Source organism: Alosa pseudoharengus, unplaced genomic scaffold (genome assembly GCF_046254945.1).
Source record: "Alosa pseudoharengus isolate Yale_2024_CS ecotype anadromous, Long Island Sound unplaced genomic scaffold, YU_APseudo_1.1 YU_APseudo_1.1_scf_12, whole genome shotgun sequence".
Classification (NCBI taxonomy): Eukaryota; Metazoa; Chordata; class Actinopteri; order Clupeiformes; family Clupeidae; genus Alosa; species Alosa pseudoharengus.
Window position 1 is genome coordinate 12,935,194 of NW_027468587.1, and position 12,500 is coordinate 12,947,693.

General features: G+C 46.0%; 1 protein-coding gene across 1 annotated transcript in view; it reads right to left on the reverse strand.

Moving 5' to 3' along the window:
• The window catches only part of cdkal1 (CDK5 regulatory subunit associated protein 1-like 1), a 273,052-nt gene that overhangs the window by 109,126 nt on the left and 151,426 nt on the right, over window positions 1-12,500 (reverse strand). Inside the window, exon 9 of the mRNA XM_076280154.1 lies at window positions 10,814-10,980. Within this exon, the coding sequence (XP_076136269.1) occupies window positions 10,814-10,980 (167 nt within the window). The remainder of the gene's footprint in view (window positions 1-10,813; window positions 10,981-12,500) is intronic.

The window sequence follows — 12,500 nt, forward strand, 5'->3', positions numbered from 1 at the left end:
AACAATGTTTCATTGTGATTTTTTATCTGGGCATCATAGCATAATAATGATCTAATAAGTCATCAATACCATAACACCACCACAGCTGGCCTCTACTCCTACAGCAGGCCTCTACTCCTCTACTCCTACAGCAGGCCTCTACTCCTCTACTCCTACAGCAGGCCTCTACTCCTCTACTCCTACAGCAGGCCTCTACTCCTACAGCAGGCCTCTACTCCTCTACTCCTACAGCAGTCCTCTACTCCTACAGCAGGCCTCTACTCCTCTACTCCTACAGCAGGCCTCTACTCCTCTACTCCTACAGCAGGCCTCTACTCCTACAGCAGGCCTCTACTTCTCTACTCCTACAGCAGGCCTCTACTCCTACAGCAGGCCTCTACTCCTACAGCAGTCCTCTACTCCTACAGCAGGCCTCTACTCCTCTACTCCTACAGCAGGCCTCTACTCCTCCACTCCTACAGCAGGCCTCTACTCCTACAGCAGGCCTCTACTCCTACAGCAGGCCTCTACTCCTCTACTCCTACAGCAGGCCTCTACTCCTCTACTCCTACAGCAGGCCTCTACTCCTACAGCAGGCCTCTACTCCTCTACTCCTACAGCAGGCCTCTATTCCTCTACTCCTACAGCAGGCCTCTACTCCTCTACTCCTACAGCAGGCCTCTATTCCTCTACTCCTACAGCAGGCCTCTACTCCTACAGTAGGCCTCTACTCCTCTACTCCTACAGCAGGCCTCTACTCCTACAGTAGGCCTCTACTCCTCTACTCCTACAGCAGGCCTCTACTCCTCCAGCAGTCCTCTACTCTACTCCTACAGCAGGCCTCTACTCCTACAGCAGGACTCTACTCCTCTACTTCTAGAGCAGGCCTCTACTCCTACAGCAGGCCTCTACTCCTCCAGCAGGCCTCTACTCCTCTACTCCTACAGCAGGCCTCTACTCCTCTACTCCTACAGCAGGCCTCTACTCCTCTACTCCTACAGCAGGCATCTACTCCTCTACTCCTACAGCAGGCCTCTACTCCTCCAGCAGGCCTCTACTCCTCCAGCAGGCCTCTACTCCTCTACTCCTCCAGCAGGCCTCTACTCCTACAGAAGGCCTCTACTCCTCTACTCCTACAGCAGGCATCTACTCCTCTACTCCTCCAGCAGGCCTCTACTCCTACAACAGGCATCTACTCCTCTAGCAGGCCTCTACTCCTACAGCAGGCCTCTACTCCTCTACTCCTCCAGCAGGCCTCTACTCCCCTACTCCTCCAGCAGGCCTCTACTCCTACAGCAGGCCTCTACTCCTCTACTCCTACAGCAGGCCTCTACTCCTCTACTCCTCCAGTAGGCCTCTACTCCTACAGCAGACCTCTACTCCTCTACTCCTACAGCAGGCCTCTACTCCTCTACTCCTGCAGCAGGCCTCTACTCCTATAGCAGGCCTCTATTCCTCTACTCCTACAGCAGGCCTCTACTCCTACAGCAGGCCTCATTCCTCTACTCCTACAGCAGGCCTCTACTAGGGTGACCAGATGAGATTGGCTGAAATTCGGGACGCTTTTTCGGGACGCGGGGGGGGGGGGGGTGGGGAATGGTAGGCCTACAGCAAATTTTCAAACCTGTACCAAAACACATTTTTATTCAAACATCAAGTCTGCCTCAAAATACAACAGAGAAATCATATACTCAAAATGTCATTGTGGGGAAAAAAACTAAAAAAAGCAATGACTGCGTAACAGTGCAAATTAGACCTTTCAGAATAAGAATAATAGCCTAACGCTAATAACAAGCCTTGCCAAAATGATGCGTCATTAAGTAAGAATACAAAATAATTGTTAGATTCAGTAGATTATGTGAAAACGACATGGACATTAGGCCGAACTTCCGACGTATTTTTTTTTGCTCACACGCTGGCTCTGCCTGCTGCACTGCCTGCACATTCAATGTCCTCGGCTTCGCGAAATCAGTGCATATTTCGCGCCTAATTATAGAACGTCAAAAAGAAACAAAGTAGCCGGGCTGCATCCAAACACTTAGCTGCCGTCGGGGGCTGCATGCAGTCGACTCAAACTTTCTACGGACAGTTTTTAATGTTTATCAGAAAATAACTACTCAGTATTCTGATTGAGTATAATTTTCGGGACAATTAGGGCAGGATTCGGGATTCGGGACAACTGCATGGATATCGGGACTGTCCCGAATTTTTCGGGACGTCTGGTCACCCTAGCCTCTACTCCTCTACTCCTACAGCAGGCCTCTACTCCAACAGCAGGCCTCTACTCCTACAGCAGGCCTCTATTCCTCTACTCCTACAGCAGGCCTCTACTCCTCTACTCCTACAGCAGGCCTCTACTCCTACAGCAGGCCTCTACTCCTACAGCAGGCCTCTACTCCTCTATTCCTACAGCAGGCCTCTACTCCTACAGCAGGCCTCTACTCCTACACTCCTACAGCAGGCCTCTACTCCTCTACTCCTACAGCAGGCCTCTACTCCTCTACTCCTACAGCAGGCCTCTACTCCTACAGCAGGCCTCTACTCCTCTACTCCTACAGCAGGCCTCTACTCCTCTACTCCTACAGCAGGCCTCTACTCCCACAACTGGCCTCTCCAGAGTCCCCCCACCCTAGCACCCCCTCCGCTGCTGCCCACTGTCACCAGCAGGGGACTAAAGGACAACAATAAGACCAGCAGGGAGCAGAGAGGGAGGGAGAGAGAGGAAGAGAGAAATGGAGTTGGAAAGTAGGAGACTCCTTAATCTCTAATTACTGGTGTGTCTGTGTGTGTGCACACATGTGAATGGTGTGTGTGCGCCTGTGTGTGTGTGTAAGTATGTGAGTATGTGTGCATGTGTGTATGTATGTGAGTGGTGTGTTCATGCATGTGTGTATGTATGTGAGTGTGTGTGCGTGTGTGTGTAAATATGTGAGTATGTGTGCATGTGTGTATGTATGTGACTGGTGTGTTCATGCATGTGTGCATGTATGTGAGTGTGTGTGCGTGTGCGTAAGTAGATGAGATTGTGGTGTGCTGTGTATAAGTCACCAACAGATCGAAGGCGTCCCTCTCGGTCCATCCCCCTGTCCTGCAGACGGCACATTAGGCCCGTAATGAGCGGTGCGTCTGGCGGCTCTCATTAATATGAAAATGGACGTGTTTGTAGCAGAATTAGCCGCCCGCTCCGAATAAAAATTGCAGCCGCTTCCCCAGGGCGGCCAGGGATAATTGACTAAACTGTGAGGGCTGGCTCTCTCTCTCTCTCTCTCTCTCCTCTCTCTCTCTCTCTCTCTCTCTCTCTCTCTCTCTCTCTCTTGCTTTCTCTTCTCCTCCATCTCTCTCTTGCACGCTCTCTCTCTCCCTCCTGCCTGAGGAAGAGAAAAAGGAGAAAAACACGACAGCATGGTTCCCTAAGGACAGAGAGTCATAAGAGAGACAGAGAGGAGTAATGTGTGTGTGTGTGTGTGTGTGTGTGTGTGTGTGTGACACTGACACTAAAAATGTGAGGGGAAAAACGTAGCAGAAGGAAGCACTGAAACAAAAAGAAAGACGAAGAGATATGAGAGAGGAGGAGAGAGAGAGAGATTGTAACATTTTAAATGTTACAATACATACTTCATATATTTGCATTAAATGTTTCCATCACATGGCTTTAGCATAAATTGACTAGATTTCCATGCCATGCTGGAACACCGATTGGAGATTAGAGAGGTAAGATTAGATTAGATAGCATCCCTGAGGAGTGGGAGTTGGGCTCTGGCTACATGGCCGAGACCCTTCATCACACACACACACACACACACACACACACACGGTTAGGCCCTTGTCCGCGTTTGGTTTCTTCAGTCCCCAGCTCAAACCCGCAAAGACATACTGGTCACTCACTAACACAAACACACACACACACACACACACACACCTCTGAGCTGGACTGACAGGCAGAGAGACTGTAATCACAGTTCTTCGGTGAGCCATTTGTACTAATGGCACCAAATGGCTCCTGAGAAAGGCCTGGCTGACAAGGAGCCCTCCTCTCCGATCGATCACTCTCCTCCTTCACGTCCATTTCCTGCACTGGACGCTCACTCACACACTCCAAATGATACTGGGAACTTCTACTGCTGTTTAATCTTCTTCCTTCACTCTTTCTTGCTTTGTTTCTATCTCTTTTTCTTTACATAGAGAGGGACTCGAAGGGCAGGTTCTGTCTGTGTGAGGGTAAGTACAGTATTTCAGTGTATTTGTCTGTTACATGTAAATATGTGTATACAGGTTCGCAAGAGTGAGTCAATGAGTGTGCATACTGTATGTGTGTGTGGGTGTGTGTGTGTACTGTATGTGTGTGTGGGTGTGTGCGTGTACTGTATGTGTGTATGTTTGTGTACTGTATGCGTGAGTGTGTGTGTGTGTGTGTGTGTGTGTGTGTATGTGTGTGAGTGAATGAGTGAGAAATTAAGCGAAAGAGTGTGAGTGTGTGTGAGTGTGTGTGTGTGTGTGTGTGTGTGTGTGTGTGTGTGTGTGTGCGTGCGCGCACATGTTCTGAAAGGAAATGCCAGATAGAGCAATTCCATCAAAATGGAGCAATCTACCCATCATGACTGACTAGCCACAGTCAGCCAATGACAAACCATTTGAAAGGGCTCAGGGCCTTTCAGAACCAATCACGGTCTAGAAAACCAGCCTCACCTGACAGTGCGTAAAATACAGGGCTCACATGAAGGAGAGATAAAGTGTGCTTGGCATTTTCCAGACATTTTAGCCCTCTTGTTTTAATGTAATGTGAGCATTTTCCAAAAAATGGATTTCGCCTCAAAATCCAACATTTACAGCGGATCCATTAAATATCCAGACTATGCTTGAAACTCCATAGTACTCCCACAGCACTCAAGTAAGCACTGTGCACTTGAGATGCAATACGAGGGCATAGTCAGGGGTTAAAGTGAGGGGGGAACGGAGAGGAACGCAGTTCCGCCACCTCAGATAAATTAATAATAAATATATTCTTTCATACCAACGATATAGCGGGATGATATTGTTAAAAATAAATGGTGAGGTCATTTTTTGCGTGTACAGAGGTGACCAAGAAGCTAGCAATTCTTGTACTCATAAGTATTGCTACACCACGGTACTCAATATGTTGTCCAAGTCATTTTTCCCCGTTGCACTGACACTGGATTTTAGGGTTCCCCCACCTGCCAAATCCCACTTTAACCAATGGGCGTAGTGTACAGATCTTTGTCTTGAGAGGTCTCAGCTCGGGTCTCTGACGTCTATCTGACATATCCGCACAGATGAAGGAACAGCACCTACAACTGAACCTCTTTATAGGAAAAAAAAAACAAACATCAAAATGGACTCCCTATGCCTTGCTCCTACCAAGGAGGTGCTCGTGACTGATGACCAACTGACAATCTCTGACCATGTGACCATGTTGCTCTGATCACCAAGTTGTGCTGCTTTGCATTATTCAATATTATGTAAGGGATTAGGGATCGACCAATTATCGGCCTGGCCGATTATTAGGGCCGATATTTAGCATTTTTATAATAATCGGTATCGGTCATTTTTTCCACCGATAAGCCGATATTGAAATGAATAAAAAATGAAACGCGCTATTTTGTCTGTAAAGCGTCTCACTCCCTGCATTTGCTACTCTGTGGTCAAGAGCATTGTCCCGCCCACTACACCGTCTGATTTGTTAGTTAGCACGAATGCAGCCAATCAGGATCGAAGACTGAACACAGACAACGTTTAGGATTTTCACTGAGGCAGACTGGGCTTCAGCTGTAGCCTACGGAGCTATTTTTCGAAGGTAAGGAAGGTAGCCTACATTGCTAAAGTTGCAGTGAATCACAATCATCTACACTGAAGTTACAAAAACACCACGTTGTAAGCTATTGTCTCTTTGATCCGGATCAATAAGTAAAGCACCCACTTCCTTCATTTAGCGAATTCCCGATTGATGCACGTTACTGATGCTGTTTACTAGTTAGCCCACAAACTCGGGTGCTGCGGGTCGGAAGTTCTCTGCCTCCGCCTCGTTCGTTAATTGTGAATAACGGGACACCTCGGCAGAGATAGTACAGACAAGTCCTAAATTATGCAATAGCGAACGTCAAAAAGTCTAATAGCTCCTTTTTGAAACGGACTGTCAGAAAAGACTACATGCACCCAGGGCCAACCGTAATTTAATCCGACCTGAACAAAATCGCGTCATGAGCTGGCTATTAACGTGCCTTTTAGGCTCTCAAAAGTGTGGCTTAGCCTTATAGCCTACACATGGACACAAATTACATGCTTAAATAGCCTAAGAACTATTTTAAAACTGTTTTGTTAAACTATTCAACCGTAACACTTGCCATCACGCATGCACCTCTTCCTCTCCCTCTCTCGTGCACTCACACACACGATGGCAAAGCATCCTCTTTGTGACAGGTCCCTTAACAAGCACATAGCCCATTGTGCAGGCCTACTCTATAAAAATAATTGCTATCACTCAGCTCTTTGATTAACATGATACACAGGATTTACACTTGCAAAGTGATGCAAGTTGATAAACAATTGTGTATCAAAAGAAGAAAGAAAAGTTTGCATAATTTAATGATTTTTAATTAAAATTTTGCAACATATAGCCTTTACTATCTACCCCCCTTTTTGACAACTGACATATCGGTTTTACATATCGGTTATCGGCCTCCTGTTTTGGTAATAATTGATATCGGTATCGGCCCTGAAAAAACCATATCGGTCGATCCCTATAAGGGATAATATAGACCCTTTCAACAATAAAAACAATGCCCATTCACACCAAGAACGATAATGATAACGATAACTATAACCATAACGATAAAAGCGTTCACACTGAACAACGATGAACAACGATAAACAAAATCTCTCCTTGTGTTAATAAATGTTCTGATTGGGTTCTGATTGGCTATTAGCATTTTATCGTTGTGAAAATCGCTCTGAAAGTGATCCCCAACGATATTGTTCTTCATGTCGTTATCGTTATAGTTTATGTGTGAACGTCGTCATTCATATTAACGAGAACGATATTTATTTATAGTTATTGTTATCGTTATCGTTCTTGGTGTGAATGGGCCTTTAAGATAACATATGGAATGTTAAAATGGAAGCCTTGTGGGGCCAACTATGATGCTGATAATGGAACTCTCTTGAAAGGGTCTATAGACCTATAGACAGAGAGGGTTAAAGCGGAGCGAGAGGCGCAAACGTTCGACAATTTCCGCGTTCGATTATTGCAAGGGGGAGGGGGGAAAATTCCCCTTTATGCAGACCAGAGTAAACCCTCGCTGCACTAATGTCAATGGAGACTTGTGGAATTTTACCAATAAATTGGTCCTTATGTCTTTCTGGATTTGTTGAGGGTTTTTTGGAAATTTTTTTCATAATCTGTAAGTGTTTGGGATCATTTCAAGCCTAAAAGTGTAATTTTTTAGTGTTCGGATTTGTAATAAAATAACTTAATATCAGACCATTCTGCTGCCAGTTACTGTCTGGTTGTTAGCATGCTAGCTAGCCTCTTAGCTAAGGTAACATTTTAAACGGAGAAGTGTAATTTCTTTGAAATGACAACTAGCTGAATAACATTACTGACATTAGTTAAAGTGGATAGTTTATGCTCAAGTGAATTTGCAACAGTATATTAAGTTTAAGCGAAGTCCTTCAACTACTAGTCACTTGTTAGTGCATAGCTGTATTGCCATAGCAACTCCCATCCACTTGTATAGCATTTTAAGCTAGCTCGGTTCACTTGACTAATTAAATTATTCATATCATGTCCTAAAGAATGATTCATTGGTATCATACATGATTATAGACAATAATACTGTGAACACAATTATGTTTATCTGTTCTTATTGCTTATTAAGAGAGAAAGTTTATTTAGTGACGTAAGGTGACACTCCCACTTATGCAGACCGGAACTGTCCCGTTTTGCTCCCATAGTAACGAATTATGTTGCTCTATCTTGCTAGTAATCAAGGATCTTTGCTATAGACCCTTTCAACAATAAAAACAAAAACAATGCTTGAACGTTCTATTTGGTTCCCAATCTACTTCCTCTGCATTAAGATAACATATGGAATGTTAAAACGGAAGCCTTGTGGGGCCAACTATGATGCTGATAATGGAACTCTCTTGAAAGGGTCTATAAAACGCCGGTCATTATTGGGAAAATAAGTCCCGACAGGGCGAACTGCGCGAATTTGTGTCTTGCTTCGCCCTGAAGGGACTTATTTTCCCAATAATGACCGGCGTTCTATACATTATCCCTATTATTATACGGCTACTTGCCAAAACGAAAAAATCAACTCCACGATACAGTATGTCTCTTTACACTTATTTGTTACCGTTTCGTCGTGGCTTTTGCTGAGAAACAAATAGTTCGCAACACACGCTGAACTTGAATCAAACATTCTTTAGAACACAGCTGACCAACCGTCTGCTTTCACTTTTGAATGAAGTTCCAATGCAAGAAGTGACCGGTCTACTTGCGGAGCGATATGAAAAACTTAAATCAGCAGCGCAAAAAACGTTGCCATTGACAGCGGTAATTATATGTTTGCAGCGGTATGTTGGGAAATCCCATTAAAGTCAATGGAGCGTTCTACTAGCAATGTGAAGAGCCGTATAATAAAAAAATATAATATGTAATGTAATATAATATAGCTATGCCATGTAACTGGAATACAAGTCCTCATTTGCTCAAGTCGCTATGGATAAAAGCATCGGTTAAACCAATAAATATTATTAATATTAACAGGTGTACTCTAAGGGCTAATACATATTATTGATGTTAACAGTTGTACTCTAAGGGCCTTTCTGTTATTCTGAGGTATTCAGTAGCTGGCTAGTCAATGGCTGGTAACTCAACCCAGCACTGTTATCAGGCCTACAGCCCATCCTTAGAAAATCTGTCAAGATGGAGTAAGGTTTGTAAGGTTTCAGCCCATCCTTAGAAAATCAGTCAAGATGAAGTAAGGTTGTAAGGCTTCTGGAATACAAGAGCAGGAAGCTGCTCTGATTTCCCATCTGCGTAACATAAAGAGTGTATCTTCTTGAAGCTGATTAAAGCATTAAGCTTTCCCCCAAAACATAAGAACAATGACAACTACAATACCCACACACCTCCTGGGTTAGTATCCAATCTGATCTGAAGAGTAAGCTGCTTTCAACACTAAAGTCAAGGGGCAATTCCCAGAGAGCATACATAGTGATGAAAAAAGCCCCCTTTGTGTTATACAACCAGTGAATTTGGAAAAACTCTTGAACCGTCGGCTACATTCATTTCTGTGATTGGAAATGTAGAACGGATGTGATTCCCAGCTAGAATCCAGATGTAATTTCACTCAATGTTAGGAAGTGACATGTCTCAGTGTGTCCATCTGAGCTGTTGTCCTCTCTTTCTGCCTGGCTACTCCTGCAGCCCAACAGGCAAAGTAGGATGTTGGTCACCGAGGTCATGACTTCATCATGATATCAGCACCACACCTATTTATAAAACTGCAGATCCAATCACTTTGGACAATAGCGTCTGTTAAATAAATAAAAGGTACTTCTGCCTGAACCGGTCCTGAACAAGTCAATCTGATTCGATTCACTCCAAACCCGAGCCCGAGCCGCAGAGCCACCAGACCTGCGCCGCACGAGGGCCAGCTCTGGGCCGGACAGCTGCCGCTTCCCACGACCCCGCTGACCTTCCAGGGAGCCAGCGCTGGGTCTCTGCGTGAGCTGATGGCTCACTCCGTGTGCGTGTGTGTGTGTGTGTGTGTGTGTGTGATTAAAAAACGTACGCAGCGGCAGCGCGAAACGTGAAGGCGAGCGGCAACCGGAGCCGTTAAATTGGGCCAGCGGCGAAGGACGAGCGAAATCACATTAGCATAATAGATAGGCATTAAGTGGCCAGCGGCCCATATGCACACAGCCCCCTCTACATTTCTAATTAGCGTTTAATTGTTATTTTCTTTCATTTGGGGGGGAACGAGGGAGAGGGGCGGAAGACTGAGAGAGAGATAGAGATAGAGAGAGAGAAGGAGTGAGAGAAAGAGAGAGCGAGAGAAGCTTTATCCATTTTTAATTTGAATGTAGCTGAGCATTAGCGTAACCTATACATATGGGGACGAAATTACAACCTCAATTAACCCCGAGCAAATTAAAAGTGCCTCCCTCAGCAGTTTACCGTGAGCAGAGGGATTAAAGCACCGTCCACCTGGGGCTGATGGGGTAGTCCAGGGAGCGAGCAGGGGGCTATTGTTCCTCCATCGGGGGGCTTACTGGGGCTGCGTGCGTGTGTGTGTGTGTGTGTGTGTGTGTGTGTGTGTGTGTCTGTATGTGTGTGTCTGTCTGTCTGTGTGTGTGTGCGTGCGTGTATCTGTATGTGTGTGTCTGTGTGTGCGTGTGCGTGTCTGTGTGTGTGTGTGTGTGTGTGTGTGTGTGTGTGTGTGTGTGTGTGTGTGCGTGTGTCTGTGTGTGTGTGTGTGTGTGTGTGTGGTGGCACGCTGGGGCCCATTGTTCCTTCAGAGCGAGTCTGACAATTAGAGGAGAGAAAAAGTCAGCATGCCTCTGAGACGGCGTGGCCTTGAGCTGAGGAGACGACGCACTCCACGACCGAGGGAGGGATAGAGAGAGAGCAAGAGAGAGAGAGAGAGAGAGAGAGAGAGAGAGATAATGAGGAAGGGAGAGAGAGAGAGAGAGATGAAAAGTGAACAAAAGAGACAGAGGGAGGAGAAAGAGGGTGAGAGAGGAACTACTAGTCGTTTCAGCTGACAGACATCCAGACATCCAGACAGACAGACAGAGCACACACACTTACTTCCAGGTGTTGGAGGATGTATGGAGGGTTGGTCATGCCCAGCCTGAGCATGGCACCATCCGGGATCTCCTCCACCAGTTTCCACAGCAGGGTGGGCAGGTCTGTGCCAATGTCTCTGCCGTAGGCGCCTGTGTCCTCACTCGTCAGCCAGATCTCACACACACCCTCTGCAAAAACACACACCATGGAGGTGATTATTATCTCCTAAGGTTATTAGAAGCATTAGAACACAAAAAAAAAAAAATCACTTTCATGTGCAGATAAGAGAAAAGGAAAAAAGGTATGCTGAAGCCAGGGAACCCACAGACCATAATACACACACAGCACAAGACACACAGGCTTTAAGAACAAATGGCTTTGAAGGGAAGGCCACCAATGTCTCCAAAGATAAAGCATCATTCAGTTATCTTTGTGTGTGTGTGTGAGTGAGGTGAGAGAGAGAGCGAGAGAGCGAGAGAGAGAGAGAGAGAGATAGAGAGAGAGAGAAGGCAGCAGAAGCAGCAGAGTCAGCAGGCAGAGTGGAACCAGTGGTTTTCTGTTAGTTCATTTAATCGCTCACTGACTACAGTGTGACTGTCACACACACAGTCTGTGTAGGTATGTATATGCGTGCATGTGTGTTTGTGTGTGTAAATGTGTGCCACTATTTCCCCATGCATAATGATTACCAGGGATCATTAGGCAACAGTCAGGCTTCGCTCTCACCAGTCACACTGAGTGAGTGACTGTGTGTGTGTGTGTGTGTTTGTGTGTCATAGGATGAAAACCATTACCATCTACAATGATTTGTGCCCTTTACGCTTGTGTTTTTAATTTATGATTCCTGTCTCTAACCACACACACACACACTGATACACATCAGTTCTAAAGCACACGATTAAAACACGACAACACTAAAACATGCAGACTCAACACACACACACACAAGATCTGGACTGATCTGGAAAGTCACCGAGTGAATGATGAGACAAACAGTACCCAGACATGAGGAGAGCCTGGGCTATTATTTACTTGCTATACTGGGTGCCATTATAGATCGACTGACACACACACACACACACACACACACACAGCTAGACCAATGCAGCCTGAGTGAGGGAGATGTGGACTAGAGGGTAATTATTATTAATAGAAAATATATAATATCATTAATACTGTCAGTCACTACCAGTCTTCTGCTGTCACTCAGAGACACACGTCAAGGGCATCAGGCGTGTGTGTGTGTGTGTGTGTGTGTGTGTGTGTGTGTGTGTGTGTGTGTGTGTGTGTTCATGATAGAGTTGACCCTGGTATGGGAGAAATGTTAGGGCGCGCGTGTTTTTCTGACCTGGTGCCAGTTCTTTCCAAGTCGTCACCGGCACACACTCCCCGTTTGATGTCACACACATATGCCACAGAGTGCTGCGGCCGAACCCAACGAGAGGATGAAGAGAGAGAGAGGTGTGGAAAAAGAAAAGGATGAGAGAAAGAGGAGTGGAAAAAGAAAAGGATGAGAGAGAGAGAGGAGTGGAAAAAGAAAAGGATGAGAGAGAGAGAGAGGAGTGGAAAAAGAAGAGAAGCACACAGCGAGCGAAGGAGGGAGGGGCGATGGAGGGCAGAGGCCCAGAGGAAGCAGCTGTGGCCGGGGCAGACGAGGCAGCGCGCAGGCCTTTCCTGGAGGGGGCACCGCTCTCCGCCCAGACGCACG